We start from the raw sequence: 27,240 nt of genomic DNA on the forward strand, positions 1-27,240 counted from the left end.
TCTGCAACCCTCACTCATCTGATTAATCCAAATTCATGTGAATAGTCCCTCTTGATGTCTATGGGACTACTCACTGGGTCAGGCCCTAAATTAATATGTTAACATGAGAAATGACACAGACTATGGGAATGAGAGGACAAAGGAAGAAGAACAGAAAACAAGGGGGAAAAAAACACACTACATTATGAGTAGTTAAAATAAGGTCACAATACAAGTCAGATTTAATTAGACAATTACAGATAAGTGTTACATTCATAATTAGTACAACTATGGCATCCAGAAGCCCCTAAATTTAAGAAATGTATAGTTTGGTATCACCAGTTATACAAATGAAAATAAGTGGTTTGTGTGTTAAATGAATCTCACTTGCATATGTAAATTAGAATACTTCACTTTTAACATTCACAATTCTAAAGCATAACCGTTCTTATTTACCAAGCAAAAGATACAAATATGATACATCTCATACCACTGCAAAAGACATTCCATTAAATTCATATTAAATCCTTTTAAATACTAAATTTGCTGATTATTATTCAGATTGTTGTTTGACTTTTAAATTTAATTTTGTAAATTAACAGACTATTTTATTTCTATGCTCCCTACTTACATTGTCAAAAGTTCTAGACAAATTTATTTAATCAACAGCTGACAGTATATTATACAGATATTGGTTTTTTATTATATTTTCATAAGCAATAGCATTCTACATATTGTCATTATTAACAAGTCATCAGTGATATCTACTGTACAACAGACCCTGGACATATTTTTGTTATGGCCTTCAGTTTTATGAACTATGTAAAACAGCAAGTAAAACTGAGTAATTCTGGCCTTAAAGATATAACAATGAGTTAGATTTATTTTTTGGCTTTTTGTTTTGGTCACAGACAAAAGCCTTAAGTATTTCTACCTATGAGGAGACTCCCCATGTTCCATCTTAGGTTCTGTATTGCTTTCTGTTTTTATAAATGATTTGAATAATCTTTGTAGATTTAGAATTTCATCTTTACTTGACACTCTTATTTACCACAGGGAACATACTTCAAGTAATATTACACCAATCTACAATTTGAAATTAATCATGAAATAAGGAACTGTTCATATTAATAAAGTGGGCAGGAGTTAGCCCCACAGGATTCTTCCTGTAATATTTAAAAGGACAAACCAGCAATATCTCCTCCATAATAAGTGCAATTCAGCTTGTTTCCCCTTCCACGCATCCATAAGACTAGTTTGTCAAAGCAACAGAGAATCTGTTCACATTCTAAAGACCACTTTTTTTTTTTTTTTTTTAAATAAAGTTAGATAATTTAGTTTATACAAGCTTAAATTCTGAGATACAGAGCAAAAAAGTAAGACACCCTAATTCAGCGATATCTGAAATTATTTTATATGCCCCGAAGACCTGATTAGTAAGCCAAATTACACCTTTTTAGCTGACTTTTTTTTTTTTTTAAATACAAAATACTCCTTTGCTTAGCAGGAACTGAAAAAGTTTTAGGAAAGTTTTCAGTGACCAACATGAGATTAAATGTAATACACTGGCAGTTAAAAGTTAATTTTATCAGAACATTAGATTTTATAATTTCTTAAAGATTTAGGAAAGGATCTAAATATACCATCAATTCTTTAAAGCAGCTTTGTACCTCATTATTTAATGGACAATGATTTGTGTGTTGATTAAGTTTACCTTATTTGGAAGAAAATTAATTTCTATTTCCTATCCATCTGTTGAAGACTTACAATTCACACGTCCCACTTTACATAGCTAACTATAAAGGATGTAACTCAATGGCTGGTTGGTTATTTCATGAATACTTACCTCAAGAAAATCTTTAGGTGCATAAACAGGTCGGAAGAGACTTAGATCTGAAATTAACAAGATTTCAAGAATGCTTTATTTAAATTAAAAAAATTTTTAAAAATTGGCAATACATACGAAGTTTTATCCAATTCTGACACAATGTAATTGTTCCTATAATAAATTATGATGACAAGATTTTATGAACTATTATATTAAAAAAGTTTGCATCAGTATATGAAAGAATCACTACTTGATGACATGCACAGCAACCATAATCAAGTAGTTCATAAAACTACTACTACATTACCACTGGATTACAAAGAGACAAATTGGTGCAATATAAAAACACATCCGTGTTATTCTGCCAACTCTAGAATAAAACGTAAGCACAAACGATATACTTTGAATTTTCTTAAATTATAGACGTTTAAACAACTTCAAAGCCAAAGTGAAATAAAAATACACCATCCCTTTCTTTTCTTCTGCCCCAGGCAGTACATCTATCAATTAATGTGCCATGAAACTGCAGTTCAGACTATGAAAATTCTCAAGTCATTATCCAGTCTTATTCACAGTGCACGAAAATACATGTATTTGACGTTTCCAAATTTGCTTCAAGTCCTGTTTGGTCCTAACTGTATAGAACGTAATTCCTAGATATTGATTAGCTGTGTCACTTTTAGCTATTGAAAAAAATACATTATGTAGATAAGAGAAAACTGTAAAGAGTTAAAATGACATTAAAAGTAAATTTCATGATGTCTTTCTTTCAATTAGTGCACTGCTCCCATTACTATTATCTTAAGCTACCTGTCTAAATTCCCAAGGTATTGGTATGAAAGAGAATACATACACAGACTGCCGGTGTAGATTCTAAAATCAAACAGTAACGCTTCACATAAATAAATAATACAGTGAATATGTACTTGTGAATTATCAAGCACTGCAAATGCAGGGGTGGGAAGGGGAGAACAAAACACAAAACAGGAATTAGTTGCCTTTAAAATGGATACTACTTTAATCTCGACTCATAAATAAGGAGATAAATATACATGTTTTGCTGCTATGTAAAAAGACATTTTATTTAACATACCTGGCTCATCAGTTCCCATTTCATTCCATTTATTAAGAAGTTCTTTTTGCCCTCCTATAGGTCTCTGTAAGTTATAAGAAAAGAAGTTGTCTTTTTTAATTAACCAACTAAAAATCTAAAATACACCCATTACCAGTATGGATGAAAATTAGTCTTTTAAAAAATAGCATGCACTAGACTATTATTTCTCTCTTGGTTAAGTTAGCATTAGCCTTGGGCCATATTCTCTCTACTGCACCAAGCCCAAATAATAGATACACCAGAGGGAATGGAACCTCCCCCACTCCTCAGGTCATGGAGTAGTTTTGGCACACTGTATTGAAGCCTTAGCTGTGTTTAGTTGGTAGTTCCATGTATTTAAGGATTCACTGGCCACTCCCCTGAATCACCCACATACTGCCATCAAATTCCCCCTTCAAGCTTCTAGGAGCCCTGAAAGGTATAGTTCAGTTGCACAAAGAAGGTGTAGATTCTGCTGCATTTCTTTCTCTGTTCCTCCCCACAGCCTTCTCCTCTGCTTTGTACAATAAACCACTGCCAAGCCTTAGGGGATGTGAGGCCTGTGAGGAATGACAATACTGCTCTGTTTATGTTTCATATCTCTGTAAATTAATAAAAACGTCAGTGAGGAATGGATGACAAAGGGAAGTGATAGTGGTATACTGAGCCTTTCATTCCAAGGTCACAAGTTTAACTCTGGCCCCAATCAGCAATGAAAGAATGTCAATGTCATCTATTGGTTGTTCAGTGGCCGAAGTGAAGGGAGTCAGTGGTCTCAATCCAGTCTGTGTGTACTATTGTCCACATCATGCAAAAAAACCCCATCATTTGGCTCCCAACACAGTATTCCCAGAAGAGGCCAATGATTGCAAGAGCATGGAGAAAGACTAGCCAACATCCATCACGCCCAAGGTTGTCCTTCCAGAGTACAATTAAGGCACACTGGTGGAGATACTCTCACACTGCCACTATCTGTGCTATTTGTTTCTCCTAGAATTTTAGGGCCTAATCCTGCCATCAGTGGAACTACTCATGTATAGAGATATGTGTAAGAGGAAGTTACTCACCTTGTGCAGTAATGATGATTCTTCGAGATGGTGTGTCCCTATGGATGCTCCACTGTAGATGGATCTATGACCCTGTGCTGCTGATCAGAGAACTTTGGTAGCAGCCCATCCCACCCACGCATACAATGCTCCCTGACTGCCCCAAGGCCAGCCAGCATGCGCGGGTATTTCCTCCTCAGTTCTTTCTGTACCGCAGAATCAACTACTAGAACTCTGAAGTAGAGGGGAGGAGAGCAAGTCATGTAGTGCTATAGGGGTACACATCTCGAAGGTCATTGTACAAAGTGAGTGACTTCCTCTTCTTCTTGGAGTAATGTCACTATGGGTTCTCCACTGTAGCTGACTCCCAAACAGTACCCACCACTGTAGGCCAGGACTTCAGAGTCAAATTTGATACAAATGATAGTACTGCTACATGGACTTTTGTGTCTGCAGCCAAATCCCCCAGGATGGCATAATGTTTTACAAAGGTATGCACAGATGCCCAGGTAGCTGCTCTGCAGTTTTGGAGAAGGGGACGGACGAGGAGACAGACCTCGTAGAATGCATGTGTACTGAAGATGGGGGAGTTACCTTACACAATTTGTAACAGAGCTTAATACAGCTGGAGACCCACTTAAAGAGTCTCTGAGCTGAGATTGCTATGCCTTTTGACGTAACTGCAATGGATAGGAAAAGTCTCGGGAATTTCCTGAAAGCCCTTGTCCTGTCAAATAAAAGGCCTAGGTTCTTCTCACACCAAGTGTATGGAGGATGGCTTCCCTATTATCCTCATGAGATTTGGGATAAAAGACTGAAAGCTGAATAAGCTGATTTATGTGAAATGCAGAAGTCACCTTGGGAATGAACTTTGGATGTGGTCGGAGTGTGACCTTTTCTGGGAAGAACACAGTAAAAGGGGGATGTGCCATCAAAGTCACTATCTCCCATATCCTTTTGGCAGAGGTGATAGTGATGAGAAACACCTTCTTCATGGAAAGATGAGTTAGTTTACAGGTGGTTATGGGTTCAAATGGTGGTCTAGTCCTTTTAACACTAGGTTGAGATCCCACTGGGACCGCAACTGGGTTGTGGGAAGAGGTTTGCTATGCCCTTAAGAAATCTCTTTGTAGTCAGGTGGGAGAAGACTGAGTATCCTTCTACCTACTGCTGGAAGATTGCAACTCCTGCCAGATGAACCCTCAGCAAACTAATAGAGAGTCCCGACTTCTTTAAAACTAACAGGTAATACAAGACAACCAGTAAGGTGGCTGCAAATGGGATGACACGCTTTGGCTGGGACCAGATCTGGAACCTCTTCCTTTTCTGAAGGTAGGTACTTCAAGTGGTTCCCTTTCTACTGTGTAACAGCACCTCCTGTACCTACATAAAGCAAGATATTTCTATGTGCTGGAACCCTGAAGGAGCAAAGCTTTGAGTCACAGAATCCGCAAATTGGGATGGAGAGTACGTCTCTCATTCTGCAACAGGAGGTAAGAAGTGATCAGGAGAGTCATTAGTGGACATAATCCCAGCTGTGACAGGTAAGGATTCCATGTCTGTCATGACCGTTGTGTGCATGTCTTTAATCAGCAGGAGGAAGTGAGCACGTGTGTTTCTGATCACTCTGAGTTTAAGCATGTTGATGTGAAGGCATGGCTCTCTTGAGGACCGTTTTCCCCCCATATTGTGGGACCATTGAGATGCACACCCCATCCTATGAGATGCCTCGGTGGCCAGAAGCAGGGATGGGGAAGACTGAGCAAAGGAGATTCCCATATGGATATTTGCCAGGTCCTTCTAACAGTCCAAGGATTGCGTAAGCCTGGTGGGCATTGATAAAAGTTTGTTTATATTGTCTCTGTTTGGCTGTAAACCAAACTGAACCATGCTTGGAGAAATCTCATGCATAATCTGCCATGAGCAATAACCAATGTGCCTGCAGCCACGTGCCCCAGAAGCTGGAGGCAGTGTCTGCCTGAAATTTATGGACTGGATCTATTGCCTCTATCAGCGAGGAGAGTGAGCAATCTATGATATGGTAGGAGTGCTTTTGTCTGAGTGGAATCAAGGTCAGCTCCTATCAATTCTATGCTCTGTACTGGTGTAGGTCTATTTTTGTTCATAGATCTGTAGGCCCAGATTCAGAAACAGGTCCTGTGTGACTTGAATGACTCACTGCACCTCTGTGAAGGACCGTGCCCTAAAAAGGCAATCATGCAGGTAAGGATAAATCATGATGCCTTGAGAGTGTAAGTGGGCCACCACTACTGAAAGGACCTTGGAGAATACCCTGGGAGCTAATAAGTGGCTGAAAGGGAGTATCCTGTACTGGTAGTGGTCCTGGCCAAGCGTGAATCTGAGATAATGCCTGTGACTCAGTATGATGGAAACGTGGAAGTGTGCATTTTGAAGGTTGAGGGCTGAAAACAAATCTCCTTCCTCCAGCGATGAAATGATTGCTGATAGGGTGACCATCTTGAATTTCTGCGCTTTGACATGTATCTGTTGAGCACTCTGAAGTCCAATATGGGTCTCCAACCTCCCTTTTCCTTTGGTATCAGAAAGTAGCAAGAGAAGAAGCCTTTGCCTCTGAGATGTACGGGCACAGGTTCTATAGCTCCTACGCTGAAGAGATGGTTTACCTCTTGATGTAGTAGACTCTCTTAAGAAGGATCACTGAAGAGGGATGAGGAAAAAGGGGTTTGGGAGAGGGGAGAGAGGAGAAATGGATGGCATATCCATTCTGGATCATCTCCGGTACCCACTTATCAGAAATTATCCATTTCCAGATGCTGTGGAACAGGGTTAGGTGGTCTCGGAAAGGGCGGGCAAGGTCTTCCAGCATAACGTTGCAAAGAGAGTGTTCTACTGGTGCCTCGACCACCCCTTCAAAAATGTTGCTTCAAGGTGGAGGGCTGAGATGTAGTTGGTTGGGGTCCTGATTGCTTTCACTTAGGGAACCTTGGTTTCTTCCTCTGCGGCTGGTATGCTCTTTATGATAGTACTGAGATGTGATGACTGGGGCTTAAACAGTGGCTGGGCTGTATTTGCTCTTGTAGGTTGGCAAGTATATCCCCAGTGAACAAAGAGTCGCTCACGAATCATTCAATGTGTGAAGAGACACGTTGGTCTTGTCGGCGAATAACTTCGTCCCTTCAAAAAGGTCGGTCCTCCACCATGATTTGGACCTCTTTAAGGAAGCCAAATGAATGCAGCTATAAAGCCCATCTCATAATAATGGCTGTGAAAATAAAACGTGCCACTGTGTCGCCCACGTCTAATGCGGACTGAAGAAACGTTTTAGCACCAGCTAGCTCTTGTTGATTATAGACCTGAATTGGTCTTTATAGGAATCCAGTCGCTGTTCAATAAAGGGACCAAGTTTCGTATAATTCTTCTAGTCTTATTTCGCTAGCAAGGCCTAGTAATTTGCTATGTGGAACTGGAGGGTGGCTGATGAATATGCCTTCCTGACAAACAGGTCGAGATGTTTCCCATCTCAGTCATACAGGGTGGATTTAGATAGGTGCTGGAGGCCCCTAGAATTAACCACATCCACAAAGATGGAATTGGGAGGTGGGTAGAATAATAGAAATTCTGTGTCCTTTATTGGCACGTAATACTTTTTGCCCACCACTTCCATGTTGGTGGGATGAATGCAGAGGTCTGCCAATTGACTTTGGCAGGGTCCAGGAGTGCCTCATTAACAGGGAGGGCCATTTTGGCAAAGGTGGAAGAGTGTTAAGTTTCCACCAATTTGTGGTGAGGCTCAGTCATTTCCAGCAATTGTATTTGCAGGGCTTCTGCCACCCTCTGAGCTCGGTCCTGGAATGATTTAAAAATCATCAGCCACGGATGGCAGGCAGAACACCACCACCTCGTTTGGTGAGGACGACAAGAAATGAGCTTGAGAAATGTCTTCTTCCTATGCCTCCCCCACAACTTCCTCCCCCGGCTATTCAAGTGGAGGAAGCTGCAGCTGAAGAAGGGTGCCTCATTGCCTGTTGGTATGCCAAAATAGGGGCTTGGGAGGCTTGCTCCCTCTGAGCTGGCAAGGTTCCCAGTGAGGATAGGGGGCTGATGGCTAGTACTATGGAAGTGGAGTCGAGTGCACGATACACCTAATGACCCATAGTGAGATTGTGTCCCATTTCGTGGGTAAGAAGAGTCCTCTCGCTCACTTTCTGGCTCAGACAATAAGAAAGGTGGTGCGCAGCACAGACGTTGGTGAGTCCAATGCTCTGGGAGAACTCGGTTCTGGGGCCCCGGTACTGAGTAGGGGTGAGTCTGATGCATTGGACACTGAGAGATCCATTGTGCACCAAAATCCAGCGGTGCAGGTAGCATCGGTACCAGTGGTGAATGTCAGTACTAAGAGACTTGCACCAATGGAGTCGGAGATGCGGACCTGGCCATGTGGTCTGTCGGTGCCATGTGTACCAGGGTCAGTGCCAGTGCTGATGTCCATGCCGATGTAGTTTTCCCCAGGGCAGATCTTCTATGCTTTTACACCCATGTGGTACTGGTACTTCTTTGCCCATGCCTATCGGGTCTCTGGGCAGACCAACTTGCTCTGTTGGCTTAGAACTGCGCATGCCTCGGTTATCAGCGGCTTTGGTACCATCGGTATTGATGGAGCTGGAGACCGTTTCCGACTTAATGGGGGCTTACTGCTGGGACTCACAGACTTTTTCTTAGCAGCCTTAAGTAGTGGCTCATCTCTTTGGGATCACCTGCCTTCAAAGTATAAGGTTGTGGTGAGCGTTCTCGCCGGGGTTGAAGGGCCAACTCCATGAGCAGGAGTTTGAGCTTTAACTCTCTGTCTTTCCTGGACCTGGGTTTTAGTTGCTGGCACCAATCACTCCTTTGTGGATTGTGCTTCTCTCGCAGGCAGTGAATGCACTTCAAGTGCCCATCAGTCACTGGGATAGATTCCTTGTAACGGAGGCACTTTTTTAAGCCTGGAGCCCGGCATACCTTTGTCCAGGGGCAGTCCCCCCATCACCATGGTTGGTAGGTGGGAAACCCCTTCTTTTTCTTTTTGGCATAGCCAACAAAAAACAAATGAGATAACGAAGGAAAAAAGCTTCAAGGGAAGCCAAAATTAACAAAACTAAAGGGAGTTAACGATCTGTGACTGGACAGCTCTGAGCTGATTCCAGCAAGGGATGGTTGAGAAGGAACTGAGGACGGAGTGCCCCCACACACTGGCTGACCTCGTGGTAGGTGGGGAACAACGCGTGGCGGGTGGGACAGACTGTTACCAAAGTTATCTAAACAGCAGCACGGGAGCACAGACACACCTATAGTGGAGAATGCGTAGAGATGTTACTCAAAGAAAAAGCTAAGTTTTCACAGGATCAGGATCAGGATCAGTTTCCAAAGATGTCAATGTGGCACAAGCTCTACATTCCCTTTAAAAATATAAATTAATAAATACAGTACCTTCCGTGCTAATGGGATACTGAGTTCTGTGCACATACTATTTAGACTCTTCAGAATTCGCTTCTCCCAGCTTCCCTGTAACACATGAACACTTAAATCAACGTAGAACTTCTTTCCCCCCATATTTATAAGCAAAACCACAGCCTCGTCAATGAATAAGTTTTAAAGAAAAGATGACTAGAGTCACTGACACCTGCCAGAATTTTACATGATTACTTAAAGATGTGAACAAAGGAGTGTATTTTTTATTACACAATGAAAAACTGCTTTATAGAGCAAAATGACAAAGTAGCAGCAAGTTGCTCACCGTACTGTAAGTTCTCCAAAAAGTATCTGCTTTACAGATACTCATTCTTGGAAGGAAGTCTAGTGCCCAAGCTACCTTTGATATTGGTAGCAATTAATTTTACATTTTACAGCTGTACAAAACAAGGGAGGTGAGTTGTGTAAAAATAATGCCCCATCCAGCCTTTAGAACATGAAGAGAAAGTAAGTAAGTCTCTTTTCTCTAAAGATATTGCATAAAGATATTGCTACCCATTTTGAGAGAGACTAAAAAGTTCCAGGGATTTGGAATTATTGCATCTAAAGTAAAGGCACAGATAGGTTTGGCAGAATTCAGTTTTATATATATATAAATATATAATTTTAACAGATGTTGATGTTTATTTTTAAGCATTTTTAAAGATTTATATCTATTTAAATTTCCACAATTCTGGGAAATTATCCCAGGGTCAGACAATAATTGCTTAATGACAGTAGATGCGGAGATTCAAAAAGTTAAGAGTTTATAACCGTTAAAACACAAACCGTCAACATCATATGCCAAAATATGCAAAATAAACCATCTTAAATCAAACTCTAACATGTTTTCAAGCAGTATTTTTCTTACTCTGCCTATCTAAAAATTTTGATTAATCAATGGAAATATTTTTTATTTAGTTTGTGTATGGTGAAATCGATGTTTATCGACATTTACCAATAAAAATCCAGTCCTTCCTATGCATAGACAAACAGTTCTTAAATGAGAGATTAAAAATAAAAGCGGGCAATATCTTAATAACAGAGAGAACAAATAACTTTTCGAGAAATCAGATTCCACTCACAAATATAGCATATTTTCAAATTTTTCAAACAAGGACAGATCCTCAGTTGGTGTAAATTGGCATAGTTCCACTGAAATCAATAGAGCAGTGCCAATTTACATCAGTTGAGGATCTAGACCATAAGGTTCACTAATACAGTGACAGTTCTGAGTTTATTTATATTTGATTTGTATTAATTTACTGCCAAATTAGTTATTTTCTTTCTTCTCTGCCACCTGCTGTATTTCAAATGTTGTTTTAATACTTTTATTAATACCTGATAATGTTATAGCGATATTGCATATGAAGAATTTCACTGAGGATATACCCAATTTAGGGATTTTAAGAAAGCTGATTCAAAACCTACTCAAGTAAATGGAAAGACTCCCACTAACTCCACTGGCCTCTGGTTCAGGTCCCTGATTTCCATTTTGAATAATATATTTCATAATTTTTTATTATTTGTATTCTACAGCACCCACAACATGCTAGCTTTTGTCCATGCACAGGAAAACAAAGTCCCTGATTTGAAGAGCTTGCAATTTAAGATGACAAGCAACAGATGAAGGATGGGGAGAAATGAATAAAACACACATACATAATATCAAAATTTTGTTTTGTTTTGTTTTTTAAATCCATAGTCTAGTTAGTGTTAACAGTATATGTGTACAAGAAATTAGCCGGCTGTGTAAATGAACACCAATAAACTCCTCCAAATTTAACACTGGGAAAAAACTGTTTTTAAACAGTAAAATACCTCCATCCTAAGACAGAACTGATTTTTTAGGTTTTAAGGACAGAAGGGACCATTATGATCATCTAGTCTGACCTCATGCATAACACAGGACATAGAACCTCACCCAGTAACTACTGCATCAATCCTATATCTTTTGTTGTTGTTCCAATGATTAATTACCAGCACTGTTAACAGTTTGCACTTTATTTCTAGTCTAAATTTGCTTAGACTCTACTTCCATGGATTTCATTATGACTTTTTCTGCTAGCTTAAAGAGATATCTACTATCAGAAATCTCTTCCACAGGTAGGTATTTATAGAGTATGATCGAGTCACGTCTTAACATTCTCTTGGATAAAGTACATAGGCTGAGCTTCTTAAGTCTCTCACTCCAAGCCTAAGGCATGTTTTCCCAACATTCAAATAATTCTTGTAACTAACTCTTTTATGAATACTTCCCAATTTGCCAACATTCTTTTTCAAGTGTGGATACCAGAACTGAACACTGTATTCCAGTAATGGTATCATTAATGTCAAATGCAGACATTAATGTCAAACCTCCCTCTCAGCTACAGCACTGCACTGGGAATTCATGTTCAAGTATATATTTATCATGACCCCTATGTCCATTTCAGCATCCAGGCATTCCATGATACAAGCCTCCACCTTGTAAGTGTGACATACAGTCTTCATTTCTAGATATAAGTTCTTGAGCTTTGTTGCATTTCTTAATACAAATCTGAAATTCACACCTAGGCAAGCCTGCACATTACTTTAGGATACAGACACCCTCACACTCAGCAGAGGTTGTCCTTACTCAATGCCTAGAAGTCTTCAGTCCTTCACTGTTCCAGTATCTGGAGGAGAGAAGTGCTGTTGTGACTTTCACCATCTTGGCCAACACCATGGATTGAACCATAGACCTCCAGAGCTAAAAAGCATGGGTCTACAGCTTGAGCTAAAAAGTTAGTCTGTGTAGCTGGAGGCTAATACAGACCCACATCCTGTTGGTCAGGCACAGAGGGGATAGCATGCACTAACCAGTGGGACTTTCTACAGTTGGAATGATGGAGTTGGGTGCTAAGTCATACAGTTTCATGGGCAGTGAGGGAGAAAAGAAAAGGTGGCTTTTCTTGGCTTCTATTCTCTCTCCACTATTTTCTTTCCCAGGCCAGTATGCAGAAGATTGTACTGTATATAAATCAGTATCATTTCTACTTCTGGAGCAGGTTTCAAAACTATTGATACTACTGTATCAACAAAACTGAAATGAAAGAACAGCTACCTGTCACAATGCAGCCACTATACCCACAATGCTTGGAGTCCTAAGTAATCTTTTCTTGCTTAATACACACTGCACTGAGATCATCAAAACTACTCACCCTGTCTTTTACAATGGGTTCCACAAAACACATATCCCATGCAGTTGTGCCCCATATCCTCAGGTAGTTTTGCCTGCTCAAAGAGGCTAATGTCAGGTTTGTTGTTTGTAAAGGGCTCAAAAACATTCCCAAGGGGGAAGAGAACAGATTAGAAAGAAAACTGATCACCTCTTCTGTAGACATAACTGTTTTCAAGAAGCTCCATTGTGCCTCACCTCTGCATTGGCACCACAGCAGATATGTAGCGAAACTCCACAGCTCTCTTCAATATCTTAATGCTCAATCAACGAGAGTTCTCTAGCACTTTAAAGACTAACAAATTTAATTTCAGCAGGCATAAGCTTTCATGGGCTTCAGCCCACTTCCTCAGATGCAGTTGGTAGAAATAATACAGCAAATATTGGCAACATATATAGGAGGCAACCTTTGTTAGTCTTTAAAGTGCTACAGGACTCTTGTTGTTTTTGCTGTACACAGACTAACAAGGCTACCCCTCTGGAAATCAATGCTCAATGTTACTCTTCAAGTCTGCCATTTCAATTCTTCAGCATATTCAAAGAAACAATTTAAAGGAGTTGATCAAGCTGAAACTGAGAACTTTTAAATAGTTTCAGAGAATCTTCACTCCAAATAAAGGAAAATTTCACTCCTTAGAAGCCTTTCTATGCTTGTTAGAGACCTATCACACATACTTTGTTTCAGACCCAGAGAAGGTATTAAGGATATCGGAAGCAGCAAAAACTGCTCTTCTTAGCCCAATGCATTATCCCCAAATAGATTTCTTATCCAACGGTGTCAGGAGGATTTTCCCTCAGGCAGAAAAACACAGCAATCATGTTTACTGTTTATAGACACCATTGGGTATATCACAGCTGTGCTTAAAGCTGTTTTGACAGAGTTCTCAACATTTTCTTGTCTCCAACTACACACTTAAAACAAAAAACAGGAACATTAAAATAAAACTCTCAGAAAAAAAACAGATCAGGAAGAGAAAAAAAAACCCTTTTTGTGAACATTTTGTCATAACAAAGGATATGTTTTCACTGCCGAGTTAACTCGAATGATCAGAATCTGGAGTTAGCCTAGCTCAGCTGAAAGGAGCCACAGTGAAAGGCCATACTCAATTTACTGTCACTGATGCCACACTCAGTCAGATTAGATGGTATTGCTAAGGCTTCTGGGGCATATCCCATGATTGTTAGTGCTGCAGTAAGCTGAACTACTCTATGGTTCTTTCCCAGTGAACTGTGGGAGAACTAATCTGTCCTTCTGGGCACAGGGAAATTTTGGGAAAGCACTGCTGGACTACCACCACTCACGCAGTTTAGCTTGCATCCTCACCGCAGCCTGAGTGAAAGCAGCACATGAGTTCTCACCTATACCCAGAGCTGAGCCAGCTAGCCCTGGTTTAAAGCGCCACCAAACTTGGGTTGGTGGGTTTTGTGTGTGGATGGGAGCCAGGTTAGGGGCAACAACCAAGAAAGACCCTGAGTTAACTGGGCAGTGAAAACTTACTCAAAGCTTATGCCTGAAGAAATTAAATTTGTTAGTCTTTAAAGTGCTACAGAACTCTCATTGTTTTTACTCAAAAACATTCCCCAGTTAGGGCAACTGCTGGGTAAGATTCTCACACTGTTAAAGCAGCAAGTTCTGGAGCCATCTGCAGTAATTAGAAATAGAATGCAGCATCCTTCACTCCACTAAAACGCTTTCAAAGCAGCAGATAATTCTGTAGATGGACAACAAGAATCTTTGGTGAGTTCCATCAATCTTTGCAGAAATTTAGCTTTAATTTAAATTAAAAAAAAATAATAATAAAAAAAAAATCTAGTCATTATGACTGCAAAAATAATCTTTAAAATGTGAACTGAATGTAAACCAATGCAGTGCTGTCTTCCTCTGCTGCAACTCAAAACTCCCTCTGCATGCTATTTTCAAAATTGCCCATTATTAGGAAGCATCTGGTACTACCAAAGATAGGAGACTGGACACCTGACTAGATGGAACACTGGTCTGAGCCTGTATGGCAATTCCTATATTCCCTTAAGTCTACTGATGAAAGAAAATAATGTTAAGAATTGTTTAAAATAAAGTTTCCATCCAGAATCTTGCACTGTTAAAAAGAATATCTTAGTTGAAAGTTCAAAGAGTGGATGTACTGAAACAGAAGATAACTGTCAAAAAAGATATATGAAGTTCCGTATTAATATGCCTAGTAAGGAATTTATTTGTCAAAAAACATTTCCTGAATTTTGTTTGTTGTCTGTATTGTTACAGCTATACTTGCTGACATGTATTTTGAAATAAAATTACCAAAATAATTGAAATGAGCATGGATTATATTGTGTTTTGACAAAATTTGCAGAATTTTAGGATATTGTGCGCAGAATTTTTATTTTTTTGGTACAGAATTTTGGTGCAGAATCTATGGAGGCTGCCATAATGAAATACAACATATATACATTTTTATACCTTAGCACCTATAATTAAAAAGGTATATTCTTAAATATACAAAGATATAAAAAAATTGTACTGTAGACATCTATAGCATAAATTTAAAATGTTATAGTGGAAAACAGAGACAAACTAATGATAACCAACCTGTGCTTTCCTCATGTAAACTAAAGGTTCCTTCATGTGCTCAGGGGGTGCTGCTGGATGACAGGGTGAAGGGAACCTTAAACAAAATTATGTTTTGAATGTTCAGATTATTAATAGATACATCAACGTCTTTTGCTCTTCAGAGCAATCTTTGAACATTAAATGTTCTCATCTCCATAATTATTTTTAGAACCAGTAATAATCCTAAACCCATGGTCAAACCCCAACATTAAAAAAAAAAAATAGATCAGTATCAATAAGTGAAATCCCATTTCCTGTCTTTGCATTACAGGCATTCACACTCTTAATTAGAAAAGAAATAGCAAAGGGTACTGTAAATCTCAGGCATATTGAAATGTGCACAATCATAAAATGAAACAATTTGTCTTTTGGATAAAAAACGAATAATAATGTTGTAGATGGTAATCTAAACCTGAAAGATGTAATTAAAAGCATTCTCTTCTCATCCTCTTACTATGCATGTAGAGTACTTCAAGGACATTTTTTCTTTCCAGGAAATGGTATTCCTCTAAAACACAAGTTTAGTCTATAACTTGATTAGTTTTCACTTAAACTCACAACATGTTCACAGTAACTACAGAATTTTGGAGCGCCAATCTCAGCGAGCTTGAATCTCAAGCCATAAATTGCATCGCAATAAAAACATGAAAGCTGAAGGAAGAGAAGTAGCTAGTTGGAATGAAAAACTGTCTAAAACAAAATGCAAAATATGAACACCAAGAGATGCATTTCAGAAATCATACCGACAAGCAAGTCCTGCAAAAAATTAGTAAAGAAATAAAAGATAAATTGTAGGGATATTAGATAAATAACATTCATAGATAAGAAAAAATGTCTGTGCTTTACATGGAAAACCACCAGGTGGAAAAGTTGCTGTGACTGAATGTGACCCTGGGACCCCTTGGTGCCAAAAGGCAGAGGGCACAGGGGATGCACAGCATTTTACAGGGATCTCCTGGGTTGAATATATGCATGATCATTTTACCGAAGCATGGCATTCGAGGTCTCTACTGAGAGCCACTAGCCCACTGGTTGTCATAATCAATGCAAAATGTATGTAAAGATAATATTTAAAGAATTATGTATCTATCCCAAAAATTACATTCTTAAGATCTTGAAGTTAAGGCAGCTAACCAGAAGTGACATATCTCTGAAGTGTTCCTTTCAGGCAGAAGATAACAGACATCTATCTCCCTGTCTGACAATTTGTGTATTTATGCCTCCCAATGAATGCCTATTCGTCTACCGAGCCACAGGTAAAAGAAGAAGAGACTGCAAAACATACAAGAGATGAAATATATGGGAATAAACAAACAGCAGGGTGGGTGCCTTGTTTATGAACAAAGATAAAGGATTGTTCTGCTATATCTTGAAGTGCAAAGCGACAAACTGAATCCTTAACCAAGGGAGGCAAATTAACAGCATGCTTGTGTCTCATGAAAGAAGGATCACAACTAAGTTGTCTGTAAAGCACTGCAAGGATCTGGGGTGAGTAATACTCTACAAAACATGTGAATACATTGTTAATTAAATCTAGGCTCTAGAATGCATGTTATGATTTATATTTTATACTTCTATTTGCTACTACTACTTGAATCTCTACACTTTATTAAATAAACTTGTATTTGATTTCACTATAAACATATCTAAAGGTTGTGTGTCAAGTGAAGCAATGATCTGAGGTGAGGTGTGTTGTTTCTTTGGAAATAGCGAATCTGTGAATACTGAGACTGTTCAGTGAACCAGAATCTGTACACTCCAGGGAGATTCTTGGAGGGCTTGAGGGTTCGAGCGTGCCAATCACTGGCCTGTAAAGAGAGGGCAGGGCCTGCAAAACTTGAGAGGTGGGATGGAGTTGGGATCTGACCAACAGTAGGCACACATGAAGCTTCCTCATGCTAAGGGCAGGTAGTAGTGAGGCACCGCACAGGAAGTCTCATACTGAAACAAGAACAAGTCAGCTGAATGTAGGTACAAGTGTATTCAAGTGCGTTGAAAGCAGCACTCAACAAATTAGAAACTGACTTTGTCCGCTTGGAGAAATATTTACATCTTAACACTAGAGCTTTTATCATGGCTCTAGAAGATGCAGGGAAAAAGAAAATCAAACATATATGTCCTTTTTCTGCTGCTTTGGCCCTAATGTAATGTAATGTAACCTAATGTAACCTAATGTAATGTAACCTAATGTAATGTAACCACAATTTTTATTTCAGCAGTGCCTTGAGGTGCCCCAAACATCCCAGGGTACCAGTGTGCTAGGTAATGTAAATGCACTTAAGAGAAATCCTTGTTCCAAAGAACATACAATCTAAAGACAAACAGTATGAGAAAGGAAGTAATATTACTCCATTTTACAGATGGGGAGCTGAGGCACAGAAAGATTAAGTGACTTGCCTAAGGTCACACAGGAAGTCTTTGGTGGAGTCAGGAATTTAAACAAGGTCTCCTGAGTCCCACTTCAGTGCCATAACTAAAAGACCATCCTTTTTCCCCCCAATATTTCAAGTACACTTATGGAAATGACTCAACATGTTTTCATAAAAGAAAACTAGAAAGCAAAAAAGGGACACTAGCTTTTTTTTCCTCCCTTTTCCCAGGCAAGCAGATTTCTTTTCTGTGGTTTTTATGACCCATAATCCAAAAATTGTATTTACTTCCTTCTTGTCTTCAAAGGCATCAGTATAGATCTTGCAGAAGATGATCTTGGTGAAATATTTTAATATATTTAAGTGACTTAGAAGCCTACAGCCTATTTTAAAAAGTAACTTTAGCACTTAGGAGCCTAAGTCTCATTGAAAGTCATCTGTTCTTGGGGGGGAGGGGGTGGGTAGAAAAGAAGTCTCTGATACACTAAAATAAATAGGCATATATTAGACGCTGCTAGTGTGACATATATGCAATGGACTTGCAAATACAAATATATCATCCAGTCAGATATAAATGTACATAAAGTATACATAATAAAAATACTGAATGAAACTCACACATTGAGTTCACTATAAACAGCATTCTGAAGCTTCTTTTCCCATCCTGTTTAAATAAAAATAGAAGTTGACAATCACTTTATATACAAATGAACCTTTAAATGTCTTATCTGAAGTATGACTCAAAAGGAACGTTTCAGATTCAATAAAATGTGTTGTCTTCAATTCAATTTCACATCTAAGTTTTCTTCATATCTTTCAGGTTCTTCCTCAAGGCACCAGGGGAAAGAAATAAACTACACTAAGAGACAGTTAAGACAGAGAAGACCAAAGTTAAATGTTGCATGTGATTCTTTCTCTCTGCCCCCTAGTTCAAAGCATTACAATACAATCTTCAGTTATCCTTTCACATGCTTTTCTCAAATAAAATATAAATTTTCAAATGCAACCTTAGATAAACAAATATTATCTTGTAATATGTTAACTATTGTATTCTTCAGGGCAAATGAACTCAAGTTCTTAGCATATGTAGGGGACAACTTTCTGATTCAGAAAGCTGAGGAAACATCAAAGGAGTCATCCATTTTGAATCTGATTTTGATCAACAGGGATGAATTAGCTGCAAACACAAAGGTAGTCGGGAACTAGGGAGGAAGTAATCATGATCTGATAGAACTCAAGATCCTAAGGAAAGGAGGACATTGTCACGCTGGCTGGATTGGTGGCGGGGCGGGGGCATTTAGTATATTGTTTGACATCAGTGTGTCAAAATCATAATAATTCATGTGAGATATGCCATGTCAGGTACTGTTAGAAAGGCTATAATGTGCTAAGTAAGATGATGATGTTTATGTTCATGTGTTATATGTGAGATGGAAGTTATGGATATGTTGATATATCAGCATTTCAAATTGTGCTGTTTGGGTAACAACTCAGACAGGATTGCTGCAAAACAACGATCTGCTTAATGGCCATTAAGACATTCCCAGGTGCAAGGGGCCCAGGGGAGAAGCCAAGGATATACCTGATAAGTCACCAGGACTTGCCCAGATGACTCTGGTATACTTGCTCATGTGACTCTGGACTCCATTTTGATTCCTGTAAAACTCCACAAGACAGCATGGCCAGGGCTAGGGAGTATATAAGGTGGTGGCCTGGGAAACCATTTTGTCTTTTGTTCCTCTTCAGCTACAGACACATAACTGCCTCTGGATCAATTCACCTGCAACTGAATCAAGGACTAAGACCCATCCAGATACTGGATGTATACCAAAGGAACTCTACAAGCCTACAAACTTCACAATTCTTCTAGAAACCTGATGTGTATGGACTTTTAATCATTTGTATGTATCTGATTACTTTAAGCCTTTAACATTTCTCTTATTGTTTATTTCTTATAATAACCCTTTTTATAATATATAAAATATATTTATATATATATTTTTATATATATAATATATAAATTATATATATAACTTTTTTTTTTTTTTTTAATAACCCTTTAGTTACTAAAGGATTGGCTGGCAGCATGCTATTTTGGGTGAGATCCAAACTTATATTGATCTGGTACTATGGCTGACCCTTTGGGTCAGAGGGAACCTTTTTAATGAAGAGCACAGAGTTTAAACAACTGGTCTCTTTACTGGACCTAGTGGCTGATTGGGAGCCAGCGACTGTAATGCAGTAAAAGGAGCTGTGTGTATTAGTGGACTGGCTTTTTGATAACCGGTTTGGGGGAAATCAGAAGCACAGTTTGTGGCTGGTTGGGAAGTCTGGCTTCAGTGCCACCCACCAGTGCTGGGAGAATCTGCTCTCCGTTTACAGCCTGCCCTGACCTTGGCATTCTCAGGTGGCTGCCTAGGCACAGAAGGGTCACAGACATGAAAACAGCAAAACAAGGACAATGGACTTCAAAAAGGTAGATTTCAATCAACTCAGAGAAATAGTAGGTAAGGTCCTATGGAAAGATCAATTAGGAAGAAAAAGAGTGAATGGGGCTAGCAGTTTCTAAAACATGTAATACAGAGGCTCAATAACAAGTTAATCTAATGCAAAGGAAAGATACCAAAAGGAATACATGCAGGAAACGGAAGGAGGGGCATGTCACCATGGAAGTATATATGGGAATAGGGACAAAAATCAGGAAAGACAAGGCAAGGAATGAGTTACAGCTGGCAAGAAATATTAGAGACAACAAGAAAGGGTTCTACAAATATATCAGACAAAAAAAATGATTAGGGGTATGTGGGTCCACTGCTCAACGGAAAAGTAAGTTGGTAATGGAAGATGATAGAAAGGCAGAGTTGCTCAATGCCTACTTTGCTTCAGTCTTCACACAAAGTAACATGTGACAGGATGACTAGCAAAGTTATAATAGACAATAAAGGGGAAGAGAAGCAGTTCAGGATAAGTAAAGAACATGGCAGAGATCTTCTGACTAATCTAAATGAATTTAAGTCTGCGGAGCCTGATGCTATTAACCCCAGGGTCCTGAAAGAATCATCTGAAGAAATCTCAGAGCCACTAGAAATAATATTTGCAAATTCATGGATGACAGAAATGGTTCCGGGAGACTAGAAAAGGACTGTGGTAGTGCCCATCTTTAAAAAGGAGGAAAAGGAGGAGCTGGGGAACTAAAAACAAGTCAGCCTGATGTCGATACCTGGGAAATTACTAGAGCAATTTATAAAACATTCAATATTCAAATACCTGGAGGATGGAAAAGTGATCACTAGCTGCCAACATGGATTTATTAAGAACAAGGTAACTAGTTTGCCAGATAGAAAGAATGTCTTTCCTGATTTTGTCCCTATTCTCATGTATCGACCTCGACTTTAGCAAGGCTTTTGACACAGGCCACATGACATTCTGATAAATAAGCTGGAGAAACTACCATTAAGTGGATACATAATTGGTTAAACAACCACAAACAAAGAATATCTATTAATGGAATGATGTCAGATTGGAAGGAGTTTTCAAGTGGGGTTCCAGAGGGATCTGTTCTGGGTCTGGTGTTATTTAATATCTTTATTAATGACCTGGATGTAAAAAGAGAGAATACACTGATCACATTTCCAGATGATAAAAAGATGGCAGGGAAGGTTGCAAACACTTTGAAGGATAGAGCTAAAGTTCAAAGGGATCTTGATAAATTGGAGAACTTGGCTACAATAAAATCAAAGTCAACAAAGACAAATGTAAGGTACTACACATAGGGAACTAAAACCAAATGCACAAATACAGGGATAACTGGCTTGACAGGAGCACTGCTAAAAAGGATCTGGGAGTTGTGGTGGATCAGAACCTCAACATGAGTCAACAATGTGATGCTGTTGCAAAGAAAGCAAATGTAATTTTGGATTGCATTAACAGACACATAGCATGCAAGCCACAGAAGATGATAGTACCACTCGGTGATGGTTAGGCCTCAGATGGAGTACTGTGTCCAATTTTGTTTACCAATGTACAGAAAGGATGTAGAGAAACTTGAAAGGATCCAGAGGTGAGTGACAAAGATGATCAAAGGGATGGAGCCATACGAGGAAAGGTTGAAGACACTGGTATGTTTAGATTGGAAAAAGAGCACATTAAGGGCGGGGGGATAGCGGTCTTCAAATATTTGAAATGCTGCCATAAAAAAGAAGAAGAAAAGTTGTTCTCTCTTGCCACAGAGGGCAGGACAAGAGGCAATGGGTTCAAACTACAGCATAACAGATTTAGATTAAATCCCAGGAAAAACTTCCTAACTGTAAGAACAGTAGGACAATGGAACAAACTGCCTAGGGAAGCCCTGGAAGCTCCTTCACTGGAGGTTTTCAAAAAGAGGTTGGATAGCCATCTGTCTTGGATGGTTTAGACAACAAATCCCGCATCTAGAACAGTGTTTCTCAAGAATGGTCCATGGACTGAAGCCAATCCCTGAGACCTCCCTAACACAGTTTAGGAAGACAGCAAGCCAGTCCCTGATATCAAGAAGATTGAGACACACTGGACTAGATGATCCTTGTGGTCCCTTCTAACCCTATGGTTCTATGATTCCATGTTCTTGGCTTTATGGCCCAGCACATCTTAAATGACTTAACAAATCTTGAGACTTTCCAAGCAGCTACCAATAACTTCATTGACTTCAATGGGAATTGTAAGTGTTCAGCAACTAAGAGTTTTGGAAAAGTGCCTAAATGACTTAGGAGCCCCATTCCCATTTTCAAAAGGGAGTTAGGTACTTAAGTCACTTCGGCACTTTTGGAAATTTTACCCCTACACTTCAAAAATGGTAAGATCCCTTCTCTGTAAAGTATGTATTTTAAGATTAAGTATCCAAGAATATTTTTTCCTTTTGCAGCTAGACTTCTGAAGAGTAATTATTGTAGAATGTCAAGTTGTTTCTTAGAGAAATTCATAGGCATTGTGCTTATTAACAGCGTATTTTAAAATGACTTTTCATATGACTTTTTCTTATTTGAACTCTTTTATATTTTGTATGGGACTATCCTTAAACTGTCTTAATAAAGTTCAAATATTGCTTTCTCCAGTTAGTGAATGTACTTTTAAAAAATATTGTTAAAGGGTTTCTTTAAATTTGTTGAGATTTTATAAAATATAAATAAATTCTTCCATAATTTGCATAGTTTTACAGAACTTAAAATGACAAATAATTCAAAAATTAAATTCCACAAAATGGGCTTTAATAAATAAATAAATTTAATAAATATATTTAATAAATTCTCACCAACATTTTTATTTACTATTATTATCTATTGAATTCCCATAACTGTGCCTTACATAACACAAAATAGACACAGTCCCTTGCAGAGTTTACAATGTACTTCAGTAAGGTACTTAAGTACATGCCTAACTTCAGTGGGACTACTCACATGCTTAAAATTCACCACATGCTTAAGTACCTTGCTAAATCACAAACTAAAACCCCAATAATGTCTTTGGACCATTACAGCTGCTGGATGTCTTAATGACTTTAGTGGGACTCCTCCTGGGCACAAGATTCTGCCCCTACTGATCCCTTTGCAGCATCAGAACCTAAATGAACTGACATTGCAAGCAAAGACATGGCATGACAAGCATGGACAAATACTGAGGGCAAGGAAGTGTAACAAAAGTCAGAGTCACAAGTTAATAAGGTTCTTCAATGTGTGACATAATGATCCGTTTCTTCTATCCCTCAGCACATACCAAAGACATTAATAAAGCCACACCAATTTTTGTATAGACTTTATGCATGGAAAATAGTGATTTGAGGTTGTATCTGCACAACTTCAACTTTGTCCATTTCTTGAGTAATTAAATTCTTGAGTAATTAAATCATGCAGTCTTAACATAAGAAACAAATTAAATGTCCTATTTTTGTTTTTAAAAGAAGACAGAAGGAGCCTTAGTCTGCAAGGCTTTCAAAGTTTACCAGTTTGCAAACTTTTTAAATAGAGCATGTAAATTCCTTAATCTGAAATTACAGAATATTGGATCTATATTTAATCACAGAAGTATTTATACTTTTACAGACTCACCAATTGAATTAAATTAACTATTACAAACCTGAGGTCTTCAGAAATTCCTTAATATCTTCCTTTAGTGATTCAAGTTTAATTTCTGGTTTGTGTAGACTAATCTAATAAATAAAATAAAAGCAAACAGGAGAGTAAACTTTCTATTTTTAATTATGATGTAAGAAACATTCTTAGGACAGGTAGAAGTAATATGCAGAAGAGGAATGAGTTGTAACTGTTGTGGAAACCATGCTCTTAAATTTTCTGAGTTCAGGGCGTATGGTGTGTCAGCCATAACACTGCATTTGGAAAATAATAATGTAAGTTTGTCATACAAAGATTTAATACAGGGATGGCCAACCCACAGCTCGCAAGCCGCATGCGGCTCTTTGCTCAGACAAATGCAGAGCTGGGGAGAAGGGGGGAGTGAAATTGACGAGCTGCTGCCGAAATTGACAGATCAGTGGGAACTGTCACTGTAGGTGGCAGGTAGAGAGACAAGGAGTGAAATTGACGCGCTGCCAGAGGGCAAGGTAACTGCGACGCTCTGTCTCTCACTGGTTGGCCACCCCTGATTTAATACATGGAAACTGAGCTGTAGACTCAGATATCATAGAAGAGAAAGGAGCATAAAAATACTCTGAAGCATTAAAATATAGGAAAAAAATAGTTTGTGTTTTTTAGGCTCTACAGAAACCGAAAGGGCTTTTTATAAAAATTCCCATAGCAACTCCATAATAATATAGCTCCCACCTAAATTAAAAGAAAAAAAAATCAAGAGTTTGAATAAGATTTGTCCAGACTAAACGAATATTTTAAGGGCTGGAGTAGGCCACTGCCAAACTTCAAGGCTAAAATCAAGCCTGATTTCAACACAAAGTTGTACCAGTAAAATGGAATAATTTGATATCAATATAATTAAACCATCGCAATTTTTTGTGAGGACTCTCTTTTGTATCAGTTTAAACCGGACATATTAATATAGCATAAACCTATAAATTTGGTGCTGGCTAAACTAATATAAATAATTTTAAATTGTTATAAAAGAGTCCATACACAAAAGTTGCACTGGTTTAATTAAACCAATTTAAGTTACACCATTACAATGTCTATGTAGAAAAAAAGTCAATCTTAAGGATGAAACAAGCCTCTACCTGAGTCAGACTAACTTCAGTCCCAGCCTAAGCCTCTAAAAGCTAGATCTGGCCTTTACCAAAATGAAGCTTACAAACTAACAATCTTTCAAGACCAGAGGTGGCTTTACAATGTGTTAGCTCCAGCCCTAGTAGGGTCTACCCAATCACCCCTCCACCTGACTCAAAAAGGAGTTACCCAGTGGGCAACAAACATTCCTGTGCAGTTTTCCAAGGTAAATTTATTAGCTCAGTGGAAAGGAGAAACTAACCCTGCAGAGCATACCCTGTAGTTGGTTTCTAACTTCAATACCAAGGGAAATGCAAAAGGAAATTAGTCCCAATTGCCTATTAAGGCTATGTCTATACTGATAGTGGCAAATTCAGCACCACCAGATCGATTCTACAGGATCGGAGTGGAAATGGAGACCCACTCAATTGATGCAGAAGTCAACCAAATAAATCCACCCCCGGAAAAAGAGTAATGCTGCATTGAAGGGAAGGCATTTCCTGTCAGCGCAGCATAGTGGGGACTCCGGGCTATTTAGAATCTGGAAGTTGCCGGGAGATATGCAAGCTACTCTACGTAGCTTGTGTATCTCCTGTTGACTGCCACCGAATTTCACAGTAAGCGTAGACCAGGCCTTAATCTTGTACCAACCAACCCCCTATTCCCAGTAACAGACAATTTTTTGCTATAGGTATCCTCTTCTATACATAATGGAATGACTTTACTCTGTAGTTATTTGGATGTATATTTAATTAGGTGTATTACCTAACTGGAATAACTACATACATTTAGAACACAATCTTAAATGTACATAAAAATTAAATGATAGAATAACTTCAAGTAAATTAAAGTAATAGGAAATACATGAACCAATAAGATCAGGAAAATGAGGTACAAAAAATTCTTTAATCCAAATCTTATTTTGAATTACTATCAGATTAGAATCTGATGGCACATTCTGTGACAATTACTAATTAAGAACAAATTCTGAATGACATCAAAGTTTCCATTCTGAATAATGTTGTTTATTTGGTTGTTCCATTCATGTATTAGTTCTTCAGTGCGATTGAGGGAGGGAGGCTCTCTTTTTCTTAAATTTTCATTTCTGTCCTTTACTGAAACCCTTGGACTGTTCAGAATACTATGGTTTGGAGTGTGTACACACTTTGTTCTCATAGCTCATATTTTTTAGTCCTGAGATCAACCTGCTTTTGTGTTTCCGGAGTGGAGATCCTACTCTCCCCAGAACCTTTTTCAGATTTGACTATATAAAGTAATAATTTGACTATAATAAATTTGACCATATAAAGTAATAATGTGTTGACCACTTAATAGTTCTACAAACTGTCTAAATATTTTCAGACTTCCATTTAAAGTCTTTTCTTCTTAGATAAGTGCCATTACTTTATATGTGTTTATTACTGTTAATCGGTCTAGTTTCACACAAGTGCCAAATGTTTTTAGCTTTAGTTGCTATTATCTCCCTAATCATAACACTGTCTCAAAATGGTCATAAGAAAATGTTCACAGTTGTGCTTGCTAAGTAATTTATATTACCAAAACCCAGAAAAGTCCAAGTTTTGATTTTGGTTGGATTTTAATTTATACCCCCGTTAAGGTTTTAAAAAAAAAAAAAAAAAAAAAAAAGTTATGAACATGTTTGAGTATAGTATATTATATAGAAATCTAATTGACATTGACACCAATAAGCTTCTCTATATTTGAGCATTTCTACATTAATGTATGTTTGATAGTTTTCAGCACTTAGTGCTAGGGAACAACATGGGGTAAAGTGAAATGCTGTTCATTTACGAGTACAAATAATCTAGCAATTGAAAGAGAAAATAACTGAGAGCAAGGAACAATTAGTGTCAGCTTTTAGGCAGAAGTAGGTAATTTAAATTTTGCACACTCCTGTGGGAATGCTGGATAGGTTTTGTAAATTATATTTGCAGTTTTAATCAAGTTACCTAAGTTTCATTTGAAGACAGAAATTTACTGCTGCAAATAGGGTACAAAACTGCAAGGTAATTCATGTATACCTACATTACTAATAAAGATCTTATGTGAATCAAACTTATGTTGTTTCTGAACTCCTTAATCTGTTGAACGAATTCATAACTGTATTCAATTTAAGATTCCTCATACTGTAAATGTCACTGCTGAACAATAGGTTGCAAGCTCTATTAATACAAGGAAAGCTCAGTAAGCCCTTTATTAAACATGATACATAAAAATAAATGTATTAATTATCTGATGAAGAATAATGAGCCTACTATTATTTGATAGCTTTTGTTATATAATGTTGCGTTTTACAGAAGCGATCACTTGCTAATTTGAACTTTCATATCGGCAAAGCTCAGTATCAATAATTCTTTTAGCACTGAAGAAAAATTTCATCAAAATAGTTGCCTAGATTATCTCACAATCTATTATAATGTCCATCAGCT

The 27,240-nt window shown here is 38.2% G+C and overlaps 1 protein-coding gene across 4 annotated transcripts in view; it reads right to left on the reverse strand.

The window, feature by feature from the left end:
- TBC1D19 (TBC1 domain family member 19) overlaps positions 1–27,240 on the reverse strand; it is a 92,996-nt gene that overhangs the window by 59,645 nt on the left and 6,111 nt on the right. For 3 of the 4 annotated variants that reach the window (XM_067562550.1, XM_067562551.1, XM_067562549.1), the window contains exons 2-7: positions 23,697–23,769; positions 18,207–18,252; positions 15,199–15,274; positions 9,395–9,469; positions 2,901–2,964; positions 1,826–1,872 (exon numbers count right to left, since the gene is read on the reverse strand). In XM_067562550.1, the coding sequence (XP_067418651.1) occupies positions 1,826–1,872; positions 2,901–2,964; positions 9,395–9,469; positions 15,199–15,274; positions 18,207–18,252; positions 23,697–23,769 (381 nt within the window). Of the gene's footprint in view, positions 1–1,825; positions 1,873–2,900; positions 2,965–9,394; positions 9,470–15,198; positions 15,275–18,206; positions 18,253–23,696; positions 23,770–27,240 lie in introns of those variants that run through there. The other variant, XM_067562552.1, reaches the window with a different exon arrangement.

The sequence above is a fragment of the Emydura macquarii genome, unplaced genomic scaffold (genome assembly GCF_026122565.2).
Source record: "Emydura macquarii macquarii isolate MOO-44397 ecotype Brisbane River unplaced genomic scaffold, CSIRO-AGI_Emac_v2 contig_2448, whole genome shotgun sequence".
Classification (NCBI taxonomy): domain Eukaryota; kingdom Metazoa; phylum Chordata; order Testudines; family Chelidae; genus Emydura; species Emydura macquarii.